The 17,799-nt window shown below is 38.3% G+C and overlaps 1 protein-coding gene across 1 annotated transcript in view; it reads left to right on the top strand.

The window, feature by feature from the left end:
* LOC122798394 (SITS-binding protein-like) overlaps positions 1-13,443 on the top strand; it is a 449,240-nt gene extending 435,797 nt beyond the window's left edge. The window contains exon 10 of the mRNA XM_044067300.1: positions 7,786-13,443. Within this exon, the coding sequence (XP_043923235.1) occupies positions 7,786-7,959 (174 nt within the window). The 3' untranslated portion in view covers positions 7,960-13,443. The remainder of the gene's footprint in view (positions 1-7,785) is intronic.
* Positions 13,444-17,799: the final 4,356 nt, after the last annotated feature.

Genomic DNA, 17,799 nt, shown 5'->3' with positions numbered 1-17,799 from the left:
CCTGGGGCATGGTGAGGGATCTGTAACAAGCTACAATTTGGATTGTGGTCTTGACCAGAGTTAGTTGCACTTGGATAATCTCGGATGCATTATGCTGAGCAACTAGCCTGGAGGTGTGGATATCCTTAATGAATATGGGCATACCTCTCCCTTTAGTGTTTTGGTCCAGGTTAGGTGGCCGAAAGGTGTGGTATGAATTATAGCCTGGTAATGCAGGGGTACTCTCTGGAGCCTTGAACCAGGTCTCTGTTGCTGCACAGATGTCGATGTTCTCCATTTTAAGGAGTGCCTCGAGTAAGTACATTTTGAGGTTTAGACTTCTAGCACTGAGTAGTAATACCCTCAGATTCTTCTTGCTTGTACCTGTTATGGTGGTGAATTTGTCATGTGAACCTTGTCTAAAAAAGGCACTATAGGGGTGGCTGGAGCCTTAGCCAGTATCAGGAATCCCAGGGGCGACAGGTGCAGGCCATCTCTGGCAAAGCATCGTGGCTTATCGATCATGTCATCCCAGGCAGACAGATACTGGATCCCCTTAGAATGACACCAGAAGCTTAGCCAATTGTTGAAGTCATTCATTTTGTCCTTGTACTGTGGTATCATTCTGGGTGATGGCAGGATGCTACTCAGGGCTAGGGTCATACCTGCCTGGGCTACAAGATCGGACAGCTCCTCCATGTCACTTTTCATGTAGTCCAGGGAGGTACATCTCAGGTCATTCACACCAACATGGACAATGACAGAGTCATATTTGTACTTGTTGTGGAGTGACCTGAGTGCATGCATTATGTGGCGGATCCTGGCAACCGACAAGCAGCTGACAGTAACTTTCTCCTTGTTTAGCCTGGTGAGCGGAACATCAGTGTACCTGATTTACTGCATTTATTATTACAATTATCTGTGCTGTTGCAATTGCCCACATATTTATCAGTATAGTACAGTTTTACAGTGAAGACAAACAGATCATTAAGCATTCCCTGTCTGAGAGGGGCCATCAACCAGACAGCCATAAGGGTATTTTGTGCTCTTGCAGGCATCCTGGCAATATGAGATTTTTCATCTTATGGCCTAACCCAACTCAGGTAGTGATACGAGTACCCACATCAGTGCAAGGGCCAGGCTCCCCTACCTATTAATACCACCACTTGCTTGGGCAACAATGCTCACATCTTCGAAGAAGTGGCTCCTCACATTATGATGGGCCTCCATTCTTTAGCTGAGGCCATGTCATCAGAGCAATGGCATGGAATGGGCAGGAACCACCATCCTTCTCCCTCAGAAAGGGCACTTACCATCCTCCCTATCTACACCATCAAGCACCAGAGGTGTTAGTTGAACCGGTCACAGCTTTATTCCTCTATGGTAGCAGCACAGGCTATTCACTCTTTTTCTGACATTTTTTTTATCCTATACAGGGTTGTTGGAGGGGGGGGGGGTCATGGTTCTATCCACTGAAGCAATCAATGTAATGCATGAAATCAGTCCTGGACGAGGCATCAGCCCATTGCAGGATGCTAACATCACACACTCCTATGGTCACTTGGAGGACTGCCATTTTACCTACTCGCATGTGGGAGGAAACCAGATATACAGAAGGAAACAAACATGGCTATAGAATATTTCCACAGTTAACTCTTCTTGTCCAGCTGATATCAGATGGTACTACACTCTTTGAATACTCTGGTACTCGCCAACATATCGAAGGTTCTTCCAAAGTCCAGAAACACTAAACTAGCAAAAGAGCCTTTATCAGAATTATAGGATGTAAAGGCAGTAATACCAGAGGATATTTCAGAAAAGACTGGTTAAACAAATATTTTTTAATGTAGTTATTTATCTTTTTGTATATTTGTTTATTAAACTGTTAGGGTGAGCTCCACTGAGACAGTAATCCTTTATTTAAAGGATAGATTTGAAAAGAAAAAAAATCACCATATTTTGTAGTATATTGTCTTTAGGGTACAAAATTACTACATCATAAATGCAAACATACTAGTCAGTTCTAAATTCTGTCTACGTAATAGATAATACATACTGAAATATGTATGTAATCATTTGGTGAATATGGAGGAATTCGCATATTTAATTGGTGGGATTTAAATAGGCTGCAGCAGTTTGTGATGTTATTCCTTGAAAGCTTTTCAGCTGAGGTACTAGAAGCTTGAAATAAAGAATTTGCAGCATTTTCGCTTGGTTCCTGAATGTTTTTTGGAGACAAGAATCCTATATGCCCATCATCTGGAAAAAAGCTTATCCACCCCCTACACAAGGGGGGTCCCAACATAGACATCACCAACTTCAGACCCATTGCTATACTATCACCCATCTCTAAGATTCTGGAAAAATTTATTCATTCTCAACTTCTTCACCATCTGACTCACAACCACATCCTCTCCCCCACCCAACATGGATTTAGGACAGGACACAGAACCACCACTGCCCACGTATCCTTCATGGACACTGTCAACCAAGCCCATGACACTGGTAAAATCATATCTTCACTATCTCTTGATCTTTCTTAAGCTTTCAATACTATATCCCACTCTCTCCTTCTAACAAAACTCTCTAACATAGGTACCTCACCTCAAACTCTAACTGGTTCACTAATTACCTCACTAACAGGCACCAATCTACTAAATGGCAGAACTCTTACTTCCCTTTCCTAAACACCGCCATTGGTGTTCCTCAAGGCTCCATTTAAGACCCACTTCTGTTTAGCAAATTTATCATTAACTTCCACACCTCACTATATCAAGGCTCAGTCATCTGGTACGCAGATGACTCCACTATCATCTGCACTGCAAATAATTCCTCAGAATTACACCAACTCACCCAAAAAGCCCTCACCGCCACCGAAATTTGGATGTCTAATAATCTTCTTGCCCTGAACCCCAACAAAACCAAACTAGTAATCTTTGCCCCCAAAAAGTTCACACTCCAACAAAAAGAGAACTTCACCATTCAATCCCTAAATGGTACCACCATCAACATTGTACCTAGCACAAAACTCCTAGGTGTCATCATAGATGAAAATCTCACATTCGACCTGCACATCCAGTCCAATGTCAAAAAGACAGATCAAAAGCTTGGCACTCTCCACAGACACAAACATCTACTCAGTGCATCAGCACAACTTTCCCTTCCCTCTTCTTTTCTATTACCCTCTCTTTTATATGGTGCCCCCCTCCTCACCAACATTCAGTCCTCTCTAAAGTCCAAACTAGACTCATGCTACAGCAAAATTGTTAAGTTTGTAACTAGTGCCTCCTACTCATCCCACCACTGCTTATCATTATGCAGCCTAAAACGGCCTGAGCTCCCCAACTATCTCACCTTCATCCAACTAATGACAGCTCACAAACTCATTCATAATCCATCCATGTGCCCTGCTCTATCTTCTATACTTACTTTATACCATCCTAACAGACCACTCTGATCCAATGACCAAATGCTCGTAAATGTAGAAAAACCCAAACTTTCGGATGGCCAGATGCTTTACTCCTTTATCATTGGAAAAAGGAACTCCCTCCCCCAACACTTAGATCCACCCACTCAGTAATCCTCTTCAAGACATCGCTGAAACAACACCTCTCTCCATCTTGGCTGTGCACATGCACATCTCGTATATCCTAATTTCAACCTTCACAACTATTCTCACCCCCACTCTACGATTCTGGCATCCTTCTTTCACATCCACCTGTCTTTTTACTTATTCCGCCTCTGCATCCTGTCCACTTCCCTCTTCTACTAACCCTCATTGTCCTACCATTGATCCCTCATGTCTATTTTCTTCTCTTTCTAACCCTTATAGATCTACCTTTGAACCACGCGAGACATTCAGGTACTCTCGCAGCCTACCTTAATATCATACCACCAACTTTGCTGATTCCTGCAACAGGACTCATATAGTCTATCGCTCAGCTATTACACCTCTTAAACATGTGAAAAGTTTAAGTACCTAGTCTCTAATTAATTCCTATATCTTCTTTGCACCCACTGCATGAAGTGCCCTATATAAATTTTGCTAGCTGAAAACTACTCGTATGGAATGTTCTCATGTATATATTCTGTATTGCTTGTATAATATCTTTGATTTGAGAATGATTACTTATGTACTTTTTTTTTTCACCAATTGTATAAGCTGCCAATAATATGAAGTAAATGTCTTTATTAATGTAAATGCTGTTGTGTATGTGAAATGTCTTATATGTGGAGCTTTTCTTCCAGGGACTCCAATGAAAATGGGCACTTCTGGCCCAGCTGGATCATCCCGGTAAACAAATGCAAATAAATAAATAAATTAGGGCTGTAACAAATATAAGTACAGATAACATATGCAGTTTCATCATACAGTAAGGATTAAGCATGAAATAATGGTAATTATTGCATGCTTGGTAGGCATTATCAGGGAATTAATGCATACCCATGGATGTTATGAGGTCCAGTGCTTCACTCAGTGGGGCCTTAGCACCCCTAGAAAGGCATTCATTCGTGGATAATGGCTACTCTGAAGGGCATTATTGTGCTTAGAGAATGGGCTGTTAAATTGTTTGTATTTGCTTTTTTCTTTTTTATTACCAAATACTTTTTTTAAATGTATTTTGATGCAAAGTACTTCCTCTGCCTAATCTTTCAAATTTGCTGTAGCATATGTAATTGTTGTTGGAGGAAGTATATTTGACATTGAAAATACAAGTTATTTAAATATTTAATGTCTACATACACACACACACACACATTCAGAAGCACATACAGACATGCACATATGCAGAAATACACAATCACATATGCAAAAATATACATGGAAACAGACAAAACACACACAAAACCAGCAGCTACAGACCCTTTCTTGCAAACTCCTCGTGATAAATAATGAAGAATTAACATCAGTCAATAATGCCATAAAATATTTTTTTCTTAAAATTGGAGGTTGATAGACTGCATAAGCGTAAATGCTTTGGTATTCCCTATCTCACGTTTGGTGTTTCTCTCTCTCTCTTGCACACATGCGCGCACACACACACACACACACACACAAAACTAGCAGCATCAGTCGCTTTGTTGTAACACACACATGACAAATAATAAAGTCAGTCATTAATGCCAGACATTAGAGTTTCATATTTAAAAAAAAATGTCTGTCGATAGATTTCATGTTGCAGTGTAAATGCTTTGGAATTTGTTATCCCTCTCCTCTCTCTCTCTCTCTCTTACACACACATACACACACACACACACATATGGTTATAGTCACTTTGTTGCACCTTGTCCCCCCCGTGCTTTTTAATGTCCCTGATTTTGCAGCCTAGTTCTTTTTTATCCCCCTGGTATTGTAAAACATGGAGGATTAAGTTCAGTCAATAATGCCAGATATTACAGATTCCTGTTTCTCATTTTTCTAGGGCTCGCAAGTTGAGCCTTAAAAAGCTGTTGGTTATATTTGTGTCCAAACTTCATGGAAGCTTAATAACTTGCTGTGAAATGGTGGCTTCATTATTTTTATTTTTTGCAGGCATTACCTTTATATTAACACACTTTACAGCAAGAGGTTCTCTCGTTCAATTCTCAGCTGGAGCGCCTTCTGAGCGGAGTCTGCATGTCCTCCCCGCGGTCGAGTGGCGTTCTAAAGACATGTGTGAATGGGCATCCCTTCATTGAAGGTTGGGCGTCAGGCTGGCATCTTGGCACCGTAAAAATCTACTGCCAATCATTAGTGGACCGGAGTTCCGGTGTGGCGACCCCTAACCGGGAAAAGCCGAAAGAAGAAGAACAACCTTTATATTAACACCTTGCTGGAGAGCATTCTTTCTCCAGTCAGGATGGTGATGTACAGATTGCCCATTCTCTAAGAAGTTTTAAAAAAACTAATTCAATACAAGCTACAAAATACAAGAACACACAAAAATAATAGGAATGCAGCTAAGACTAAGAGCTGTAGTGTTTCACCTATATGAAGGAAAAAGTCTGCTAATTCCAGTTGTTCATAAACATGAGTCACCAGTGCCACAGAATTTAAGCTCATTCTCGGAACCATCAAGCTGATAGTGAATCTTACTGTCTTTACTGCGAGTATATCTTGATCCCCATCCCCCTCCCAGCCAGTGGCCATTTGCTCATGTCAGCTATTACCTTTAAGGCCACATCAGCATCATCTCCTCTCTATCACCTTCCCAACCGATAACCGTTTGTTCATGCCAGGACCACATCACTCCCAGTTTCACTCTACCTCCCTTTGCTACCTTACAGCCCCCTTCTCTTGTATCATTTGCAACTAGGTCGTCATGGCAATTCAGCTATCCATCATCTTCAACAGACTGTAATCCATTTAACCTAATCTAGGCTGGCTGTATGACTGAATTTACAATGCTTGTATGGCCCACTCTGGGCATCAGCAGGATACCTGATAACCCCACTGATTTTTAGGCTCTCTCAAGCTCTCCTAATTCACCACTCTTTATACAAGTGTGAATGGACCTCAGGCGGAAGCTATTCAGTCAATGGAAGTAAGATATTCCTTTCCTTAACCAGTTAGCCAGCAATCTAGGCCTGTTCATAAAACCATGTCTTCAGTGTGTATACTTCTTGCCTCTGCATCAGTGAATAACCTAATTTTTTTCTCTACTGGCATCGAGTGACTGTTATAGTTTTCTGCATATTATAGAGTTGTTAAACCTTCGATTTCTGTTATATGTGTAGCAAATACAGTATTCCATTAATATTATAGCAATAACCCACGCCTGGGTGTGGGTAATGCTAAATTTACCCACGGTTGGCGTGGTTTGGTCCCGAGGGCGAAGCCCGAGGACCAAACAAAGCCAACCGTGGGTAAATTTAGCATTACCCACACCCAGAAGTGGGTTATTGCTATTATACCATGACATTATTTAAGAAAAGAAACTGTTACTTTTCTTAAATAATGGCATAGTATAATGCCTGTTTACTGCCCTTCCGCAGATGTCTGGCATCCGGCAGTTCTGATGTACTGCGCGCCTGCGCAGTACATCAGAGCTGTGGGCAAAGCAATGGAGAAAGCAAGATCTCCGTTGCTTTTTAGTCTTGCTATGTTAAATGAGTTTAACATAGCGAGACAGTTTTAAAATAAGCAACGGACATCTCCGTTGCTTATTTTAACTGTCTCGCCATGTTAAACTCATTTAACATAGCGAGACATAAAAAGCAACGGAGATCTTGCTTTCTCCGTTGCTTTTAACACTGCGCTATGTTAAATGGGTTTAACATGGCGAGACAGCTTTAAAATAAGCAACGGAGATCTCCGTTGCTTATTTTAAAGGTCTCGCCATGTTAAACCCATTTAACATAGCGAGACAGTGTTTAAAGCAGTTATACTAATGGAAAAAAGTCCGGGCGACCGGACTTTTTTCCATTAGTATAACTCGATTTACAACGGGCACGCTGGCCAATCAGCGTGCACGTTTTGGGGGGATCATGGTATAATAATGTTTTCTACATGCAAGAACTGTTAAGTTCAAAGTGCCCTGTAATTTTAACATACCATATATTCAACACAGTAATTTTATTGCAATTATGTGCCAGTTGGCCTGGGTTGTGCCCAAAAAGATTCACCTAACCAGTGAACTTACACTGTTAAGAAATGTAAAATAAATGAATATGTACAAATTAATTTATGTATACTAGCAGATTAATCCAAGATAAAATATTTCATTTTGTATTTCTTTTGCTGTGGAATATTCCATATCAGTCAAAATCTGATATCAACACCAGGATTTTTTTTTACAGTTTGTATCATTAATGTGTATCTTGCAGGTATTAATCGCACCAATTACAGAAAAAGGAAAAGTGAGCAGAGACATCTACCTTCCAGGCGATGATTATAAATGGATGGACCTAAACACTGCACAGGTGTTTGATGGTGGGACCTTGTTAAAGAATTACTCTATAAGTCTTAACGAAATAGCAGTTTTTCGAAAGACTTTGTAAGCACAGTTCGAGCTATTCTATTCCTGTAACTTATTTTCACCAATAAGATACATGCCACAATCGGCTGCAATGGTATTGCAGATTCTTTTTGCACTTTAGCCGAGAACATGGTTATGACAAACCACTCTCTAATGACTTCAACATCTTACAGTTTAAGAGCAAACTACCACTGGGAAATAAATCTTTTATTACATTTTAATCATGAAAATGTTAGTAATTGAAGATATGTAAATGTTGCTTAGTATATAATGTAAATAAAAAAAAGAAAAACACCTGTATGGTGGACCCAAGTATACAAAAACACAAAACTACTGTTTTAAGGTAAGAAATAAGTGATGTACTTCATATTCAGTGATGTAAAACATGCTTTGCACGTTCTACTTTATATCTGGAATAATATGCAATAACAGGAATTGTTTATAATATGTGCTGACGTGTGCTGCTTAAAAACAGGACCAATGATATACCAGCGATTAATAATTCTACATATTGAAGACAAACAATGGCAATACATTAAGGCTTTGTCGGCAATATTTTATTAAGCTGCTTTTACCTTCACTTTCTAGCTGTCATATGGAAGAAATGTATGCACAAACATGCCTGTGTATTTTGCCAAACAGAAACAAGTCTTTTTCATGTGTAATACTATTTTGGAAGCCCATCAAGACCTCAGTGCGGTTTACTTATTATCAAGGTGCCAAAATACTGACAACTCTGATTACTGCACACTCTCTGACCTTACTCTGTCCTGACAGCATCAAAGCAAATGCTTAACAAATGTAGTACTCATCTATTCATATTCATACAAAATACATGCTCAAAAAACTAAATCAGCATTACCCAGTTGCTATAAATTTAACCAGGTCATGCACCAAAAACAACTTTGTCTGACCACAATTAGTATCGTTGCGGTCAATCGTTTTCCAAAGTACCTGTTAATAAGGAGGGAGAATTCTAATGTTATTTGAGGCACTCACAAATTGGAATACAAAAATAGATGGGAAAGAAATTATAGATGCCAAATGCTACAAACCTGAGTGACTTGCCAGATATTACACTATGTGCAATTTACAGCTGCGGAAGTCAACCCAGGGTCATCTGTTTGACAGCTATGACTCTAACAACCTGGCCAAGCTGCTCTTAAGAAAGACAGTGATGCCAGCTAAGCTGCTGGCTTTAGAATTAAGATACCTGAGTATTCATTGCCAGAACAAATACAAGCAGTGTGAAAGCACCCAGTATCAGATTAACTAATAAAGGCTGCTGGATGTACAGTTTGGCTCTAACTTATTAGTTTACTCAGTGCTTTTCTATGCAAAAAAGAATAAAAACAATGTCAGTCCGTATGGAAGCAAAGCAAGAAAATATATCTATGTCACCTCAAATATATGGGAATATGTAAGGAAACTCTACAGACCCTTACAGATGGCCTAGTAGAGCCGTTCAGATTTTAGGCAGTTACTCACACAATAAAAAAAAAAATCTCTGCCACTGTTCTCTCACTCTGACCTTCACTAAAGCAATTCTGTTATTTCTGAAAGGCTATTAGATAATAAGGAAATGCACTGGACGCCAATGTTTCTTTCCGCTTCTGAATAAAGAATATTGTTGAGAACGTAGCACTTTTCCAGAATAACCAATATTTCTTAAACTAATTTGCAAAAATAGAATTTTGTAAATCTCTCATAAAAATAATAATAATTTCTGAGCTCAGTAGTCACCAAAATATTCTGAAGTGCATACTGTAATTTTAAACCAGATATGGCAGAATGCAACCCTGGAAGAGGGGGATATTGAGACATATAAGGAAGATGTTTTTGCGATCAGCTAGGAAAGAGAATATTATAGATGAGATATATAAGCAGTGAAGGTAAGAAAAGAAAAGATATGGAAGTATGTGAGAGGAATGGGTTTATAGCTAGAAAAAAGTAACTGACAAGTCAGTTGTCACTAATGTAGCAAGCAATAAAAGAGGCAAGGAATATATACATAGCAGGAAGTGAGATGAACACCCAGCCAAAGAAATGTGGAGCATGCAGTTTAATTATGGATGCTTATTACATGAGAGGAAAGGGCTTTAACAAACTTAATACCAGTAAAATGACCATACAGTATTCATAGGAGTGAGTGGCATTCTTCTAGCAGACCCAAAGATCATACGGCTCAGTTATGTAAGGATATAGGTAACCTACAGACTCTTGACCCAACCCAGTTTTGATTGGTCAAAGGCAAGTCTTGTCTACTTTACCTGACTGACTTCCTTGACACACGGCATATCTAGACCTTACAAAGACATTCAATAATACTATCCCACACTGGGGTATCACAGATAAAACCCTCCCAGCTAAATGTCAATCCCTATGTAACTCTTTGGATAGCCAAGTAGCTCAAAAATAAAACCTGGGAAGTTAGTGTGGGTGGTTATATTTCCTCCAAAAGACATGTTACTAGAACTGCAGCACAGGATTGAGTCCTTAAGCCACTCTTCTTTGGCATTTACTTCATCAATCAAAACTGTCAAAGGTTTGTGGCTGCCCAAGTTGCAGAAGACTGCAAACTTGGTGCATCATAAACTCCCCAGAGGTCATCAAGATCCTCTAAGAGGGCCTATCTCAAACAGATGGTGTCAAAACCATGGACTAAAACTAAATGATAAGACATGTATAATTGTATCCTTCAACAAACACGACTCCCCATTTAACTAGCTCATTGGCAGCACATCCCTGAAAATTGATCCCGTAGTTGGGATCTGATAATCCGTCAATAATGAACTATCCTTTGATCACCACATATCTATTGTAAGAAATTTCTTTTTCACTGCACAGCTTATATCTACCTGTATTGCATCCAGATCTAGGGATGTAAGTGTTCCACTGCACTCAGCAGTTATTAGGCCGATCATTAAGTGTAATGCCCTTTTTCAGATGTAACTCTCCACACACTTGTCAAGACCGAAACAACTAAAATTGTTTCTCACTAAAAACATCAAGGGTCTAAATTGTAAAACTATACAGACCATCTCAAAGCCTTGGCCCTCTTCTAAGTATCATACAGGCTACTGAGAGGTGACCATGGCCTTGCATGTAGAGCTTCAACAGTCCTTATTCTATCAGATCTATTACACATTTGCACGTCCAATTATATCATAAACACCAGCTCAGGGGATCTTGATCTCTTTTGCAAAATAAATAGAACATGTTGGAAGGATAAGTTTATATCACAATCAGTACTGCTTGTGTGGAACTACCGTCCACTCCACATAAAGCAAAGTACTTTTCTTTTTCTATTCAAATGTAATTTGCAGGAATGGATGGGTAACCCACAATTCTCCCCTGATTTAGCACTCCTGTCCCTCAGTGATAGCAGAAACATAAATGTGCTAACATATCCTTGCTCAGCTTCTCTGTGGGTTATTTGCATGCAAAATATAAGGGCTAAAACCTACCATAGGAATGTAAGGCTAGCCTTTTTATGATCCTCAAAGATGCACAGCCTAGTAAGTACCTATAAATCTGTGAAGGATAAGAAGGTATGGGGGGGCTTTTACATGAGAGGTAAATAAGTGGAGTATAAACATGTCACAGGCACACAGAGACAGAATGTATTTCAAAATGGTTTTGACAGCAAGGAATAACAGCAAGATTACAGGGAAAACAGAATTTCTGGTATAGACTAAATGGGGCAGTGAGGAATCGAGAAGTTGGTATCACAATGTCCAGTAAGGCTAAAATAATGACAGGTAAGATGGAGAAAAATGAAATATAATTAATGAGGTAAGAATGATTAATGAGATTTATGCAAATATCATAGGTAATGATGCAAAAGAGAAGACTGCATTTTAGCAACGTGAAATTATTTTAATAATTTTTTCAAGGTAGTCTGTGATAGAAGAGTACATAATGCTCATGAGCTGAATTCATGTAATTATTCATAAGGAGATCTTCTCCCTACTCCTTTGAATCTTACGCTTATGAAAGCTGTATCCAGCAAATATGAATTTTCTTCATGGTTTTGCCATGAGTATGTGCCAGTGCAGCATGTAGTCTTAGTTACTGGTTGAACTAGAACTAGCATCTGAGATAAACATGACACACAAACACCTTCTCACTGGTCAGGCCATCAATGTTAATTTCACTGAAGAAATTACATAAATGATGCATATCATTATAAGGTAGTGATGTCAGTGAATAGGTATGGGCAGTTGAGTACCATTCATTTTCACTGAAAACAGATGGCACTTACCGTGTCTTCCTAAAATTAGGTGACAGTGGGGTATAGAAATCAGTAGTTTCCCCACTGTTGTGTGATCTTGGAGTTAGTATATTTAGAGATGTAGGGATGTGGTGGGTTTTGGTGGGGCTTGCAACCCCTTCAGACACTGATTTTATTTGCAAGTTAATTTGATCATCAAAATTCTGATAGAATGTTACACAGCATTTCATTATGATTAACCATAGACCCATGTTAAGAATGTCTACCCAATCAGGTTTTGTCATCAAAGTAGATCTAGGATAAATTACTTGGTTGTTATCGTGGATAATAAGGTTTCAGTTGATGATGCCTTGACCAGGTAATTCATAAAACAATGAAAAGGCTCAGTGCACAGTTAACTTCCATTTTGTACATCTTTTGATTCATGATTCTAGGATTACAGTTGACTCATCTTTTCCATTCCTTCATTTTATTTAAAGCTAACATTGTTTTCTATGACAAAAATAGATTAAAAGGAAGTAGATCATTTACTCTTAAGCAACCTCGCCTCAAGTGTTATTCACTGATCACATTTATACTTCCATCTTAAAATAAGCACAGTTCCAATTTTTTTCTAGACAATGTTCTACAACAGGATGTGTGGATTAAACAAACCTTAATAACTTGACATTTACTCCAGTCCTCTATGCTCCGCATATTACAACTTTATTGGTATCCCTATGTTTTCTATAGAAAAGTCTTATGCTAGTTGTTGGTCTGCTTTCATTTTCCTGTTTTCTTCTTTCTAGAACCCTCTCCTACATAATTTGTGAGAGGTGCCCCTGAGTCATCGTTCCTTGTGCTTCTGCTATACTGGATTACATTACATCACAACTACACTGTTAATACTTTAATTCTTTTTACTGCTTATGTTGCATATGGAACGTCTGTGAATTTATACTTCTTTTCTTTTAATCGTCGTATCTAATCTTTCTTTATTATTTAGTTCTTGTAATGCAGTACTACAAAATGGTATCTGTAGTTTAGTCATTTGGTCTGCTCAGTTAACACTAGTTAATAGGTGTTCAAACATGCAGGCAAAAATATTATATTCATAATAAAGCAGATGTTTCAAGAACTAAGGATCTAGCAAAATGAGTAAGTCAGTCATGAAGGAACATAGCCATGAAGATGAAAATTGTATAATGTAAATAAAATGGGTTCAAAATAAAGATAAAGATATACATACATGATGATGACACACCCATTTCCATTTCGAAATTTATTCATTTTCTTTTTGTTGATTTTTACATTTCTGCAACGAATGAATTAATGAACCTAGTGAATATAAAGTATAACTGATACAACTTGGTATGTGCATTAGGCCTGGCAGCAAACTGTGGGCATTTCTCAAGGAATGAGCAGTCTCATAATTCTGAGTTTCTGCAAGCAGTAACAATAATGGCAGGGAGATAAACAAGGAATGGCAAGTTCAGTTTTTGCAACACCTAGGAGTTCTGATTTCTTTTCTGGGCTTGGAAGTTTGCAACCAAGGAGAAGCTGTAGTGTATTATCCCATCCAAGATAAAGACCTTTTTTTGGGTTTATGGTATTTTGCACACAATATTTTTTCTAGCAAATGACATGATTAAGGCTGCAGAATTTCAAGGCAAAAGGTCTTGGAAATTTTTTGAAAAAATGTATATGAAGTCTCTAAAGCCACATGATACAGGGTTTGACATATGCAACATGGTGGATTTCTACATTTGGTGACTCAAGCCTGCATCAGAGTTCAATATGCACGTAATGTGGCCTGACGTCATTCTGAATTGGGCCATTACAACATGTCATTCTGATATATAAATGAAACTACAAATGATTTATATGCAGCCATCTGCTTACTCCTCTGTAAAGGGCAATTTGTCCAAGAACTGGAAAATGTGAATCTATAAACTCAATTTATCCCCAACTCTGAGGCAAACATCCGAAAGTCTGAAAATGTACATAGTTAGGTTTCTTAATATAACAGGAAAAACACTAACAGTATGTAACAATTTGTGTTTCAACAGTTTTGTCTTTTTTTCAGCTTTTCCCGGTTAGGGGTCGCCACAGCGGAATTCCGGTCCGCTAATGATCGGCAGTAGATTTTTATGGTGCCGAGTTGCCAGCCCAACCCCCAGCCTTCAACGAAGGCACTCCCATTCACGCATGTCTTTTGGAAGCCAAACATTTCAGAATAACTGTGATCTGGGAAAGAATCTGCATAATTCATTCTTCTAGATGTCACAGGATCCTACTGAACTCATTGATGCTTAATGTTACTGAATAAATTGACTGAACCAAGATTGTGAGTTTGTTGAAATGCATAATTCATTAGTCTGTGACAGAGGCTGGTATTTATAGTCATTTGCAAAGTATGCAAAAGTGAGCACAGCCTGTCTTAAGGACTTTGCAAGACTGCTCTGATTCATAGACTCCCCAACTGCCTAGAATTGCAACTGTGCACTCAAGGCAGTTAGGTTTGGAGCTCCACATGCAAATATGGTACTCCAAGAGGGGCATATATAAATAAGCTTCATAGTGCACAGCCCAATTTCAGTAATTAACATGGTTCAGGATTCATAGCATCTAAACCATGCATGTGCAGGGCAGGGTTCTAAAGACATTATGTCTGCATGACATTCTTGTAGTGGAGATGTATGCCTTCCATTGGTGGGAGGTTATGCAAGGTGAATTGGAGCCACTTCATCCTGCACACAGATGGCCAATAGAGGCAAGTTGTACTATAAATTGTATTGGGGGGGGGGCTATTTGCTTGTGTGTGTGCATGCTGAGACTGGAGAAGTCAGTGCTTGCATGTGCTTCTCTATGTATTTGCCCTATAGTGCAAGTGGCAAGTGCTCTTCTTCATGGGTTTTCCAATTGTATATTACAGCAAGCCAGGTCATGCAAATTCTGGGGAAATTAGATGTTGCCATTTACAGATTTTGGATGACTATGCAGTATAAATAGTACTGCAGCACAAACCAGCCCATCCATGACAGGCAACTTGCACTGCAGTTATATTGATTATGAATAACATATAAAAGTTTGCATACTATCAGACAAGGGCCAGTTACCTGAGAGAATAAAATGGTAGAAGTTTGTATGTTGAATAAAATTAACTCATAACAATTAAAATAGTCTAATGAGGATTTGTACCTATAGGGCTAAGCTGAAACAGGGTATAATCAGTCAAGACATCTCTGATAAATATGAGGTTAGAAAAAAGACAGCAGAGAGAAAAACACATGCAGCAAACATGGCTATAAGCATCATAAAATCAAATGTTTCACTATGACAAATCATTCTGCTACAGTTTATAACAATAAAAAAACAAATTTATACTTGCAAAATCACATGCATGAAAGAATGAAAATCAGTAATTCCTGGGCATGAGTCATATTAAGAATGTGCAAAGCATTGAGTAGTGTGCAAGATAAAAATAAAGCAAAGCAATAACCAGAAAAGGTCAGTCTCTGAAGAAAAAAAAATTATTTATTTTAAATTTGTTTACCGGGATGGTCCGACTGGGACAGTGCCCATTTAAATCGGAGGCCCGGGGATAAAAACTCCAGTCTAAGCTTACATACAAATTATCACAACAAGTAATACTAATTATAAACAAAATTGACAAAAAAATGAGTGTTAACACATTTACAGGATAAAAATGTAAAAACAAAAATATATACATAGCATCAAATATAGCAAGACTTTAAACACTTGATTATAGACAAATATATGGTTGAATTTATATATGTTGAGGAACATAACATTGGTTAGGAAATTAAGCAGGGAGAATCACTTAGGCAAATTAATGCATCATTAATAATACTGTCATGAGAGTTGCAGCTAGGAATGTAACTACTTACAGAGAAGTAGTGTTGTTAGAAGGGGTATGTTAGAGTTAGTACGTACAGCCAAATTGTATAAGTAATGCTAAGTTAATAATTAACCTGGAGTGTTACATGTGCAAAACCAGGATTCAAATAAGTGTCTTTTGAGAGATATTTTGAAATTATTAAGATTGCTTATGGATCTAATACTATGTGGAAGGGTAAGATTGCTTATGGATCTAATACAATGTGGAAGGGTAAGATTGCTTATGGATCTAATACAATGTGGAAGGGTAAGAGTGCTTATGGATCTAATACAATGTGGAAGGGTAAGATTGCTTATGGATCTAATACTATGTGGAAGGGTAAGATTGCTTATGGATCTAATACTATCTGGAAGGGTAAGATTGCTTATGGATCTAATACTATGTGGAAGGGTATTCTAATTGTTAGCAACAAAGGTAGAGTAACGAGAGGTGCCTGCTGTATTGGTTACTTGGACTAAGTCTTTGTTAGATGATGGAATAATACAAATGTTAGAGTAGGGTTGTAGAAGACTTTTTAGGGAAGGTACGTTGTCAGGATTCTGCATTATTTTGTGAGCCATTATTAACTGGTTATAGTTTATAATATGAGGTAGTTCCAACCAAGAAAGATTTTCTAGGCATTGACAGTGATGGGTTGAATGTGTGGAATCTGTTGCAAATTTTGCAATCTTATTATAACACGATTCTAATTTACTTAGTTGTGACTTTTTGAGGTTGGTAAGTATGGGGGATGCATATAAGAGTGAGGAGAGAAGGTGGGTTTTAGCTATGGCTATTCCTTGCAGTGTTTGTTAAGAATTTTTTGTTTCAATACATTGTTCCCATTTTCTTGTGAACTTTTTTGATTGTGTTACAAATGTGTATGTCAAATTTTAGTCTGTTGTCGATTGTAAGACCTAATAGTTTTATTTGGGAATATGGAAAAACTCTATTTTACTTGCAGTGATATAAAAGTTAGCTGGGAGGTTAGTAGGTTTAGATGGATGAAAGATCATAAGGTTAGTTTTATTAGGGTTGAGAATGAGTTGTGAGTTTACTAGCCATGTTTGAATATCAGAGAAGGCTTTTTGTGTGACTGCAAGAAGTTGAGTTATTGTGGATGCTGCACATATGAGGGTTGAATCATCTGCGTATTGTATGATAGATGCTTGAGAGGAGGTAGTATTAAGATCATTTAAGAATATGCTGAAGAGGAGGGGCCCTAGGATTGAACCCTGAGGTACTCCAAGTGTAACAAGAAGGAGTGGGGATGGATTTTGCTTTCATTTCATAGCTTGCTGGCAGCTAGATAGATAACTTTGAAACCAGTTAACAGCATCAGGGTTGATATTAAGATTTTTCAGAGTGGACAGTAACTTAGGATGGGAAACTGTACTGAATGCTTTAAACATGTCCAAAAATACTGAAGACACTATTTTGCCATAGTCTCTAAGTTTATAGTATTAGTGAAACTTAGAAGAGCTGTAGCAGTGTTATGATGTGGTTGGAATCCTTGCTGTGATGATGAGAGGAGATTATTGTTTAGAAGCTGTTTAAGAAGTTGAAAGTGGATACATCTTTCCCGAATTTTAGAAAGTGGTGAAAGTATAGCAATGGGTAGGTAGTTGGTTAGTTCTGCTGAATTGCCTCTTTTGTGTAATGGTGTAATATATGCAATTTTCCAAATAGCTGGGGCATATTCTGTTATAGAGAGGTTTATAAGTATTGATACAGGGAAAGCAATAACA

The sequence above is a fragment of the Protopterus annectens genome, chromosome 3.part1 (assembly GCF_019279795.1).
Source record: "Protopterus annectens isolate FY-2018-M chromosome 3.part1, PAN1.0, whole genome shotgun sequence".
NCBI lineage: Eukaryota > Metazoa > Chordata > Ceratodontiformes > Protopteridae > Protopterus > Protopterus annectens.
This window is presented reverse-complemented; position numbering and strand designations above follow the sequence as displayed.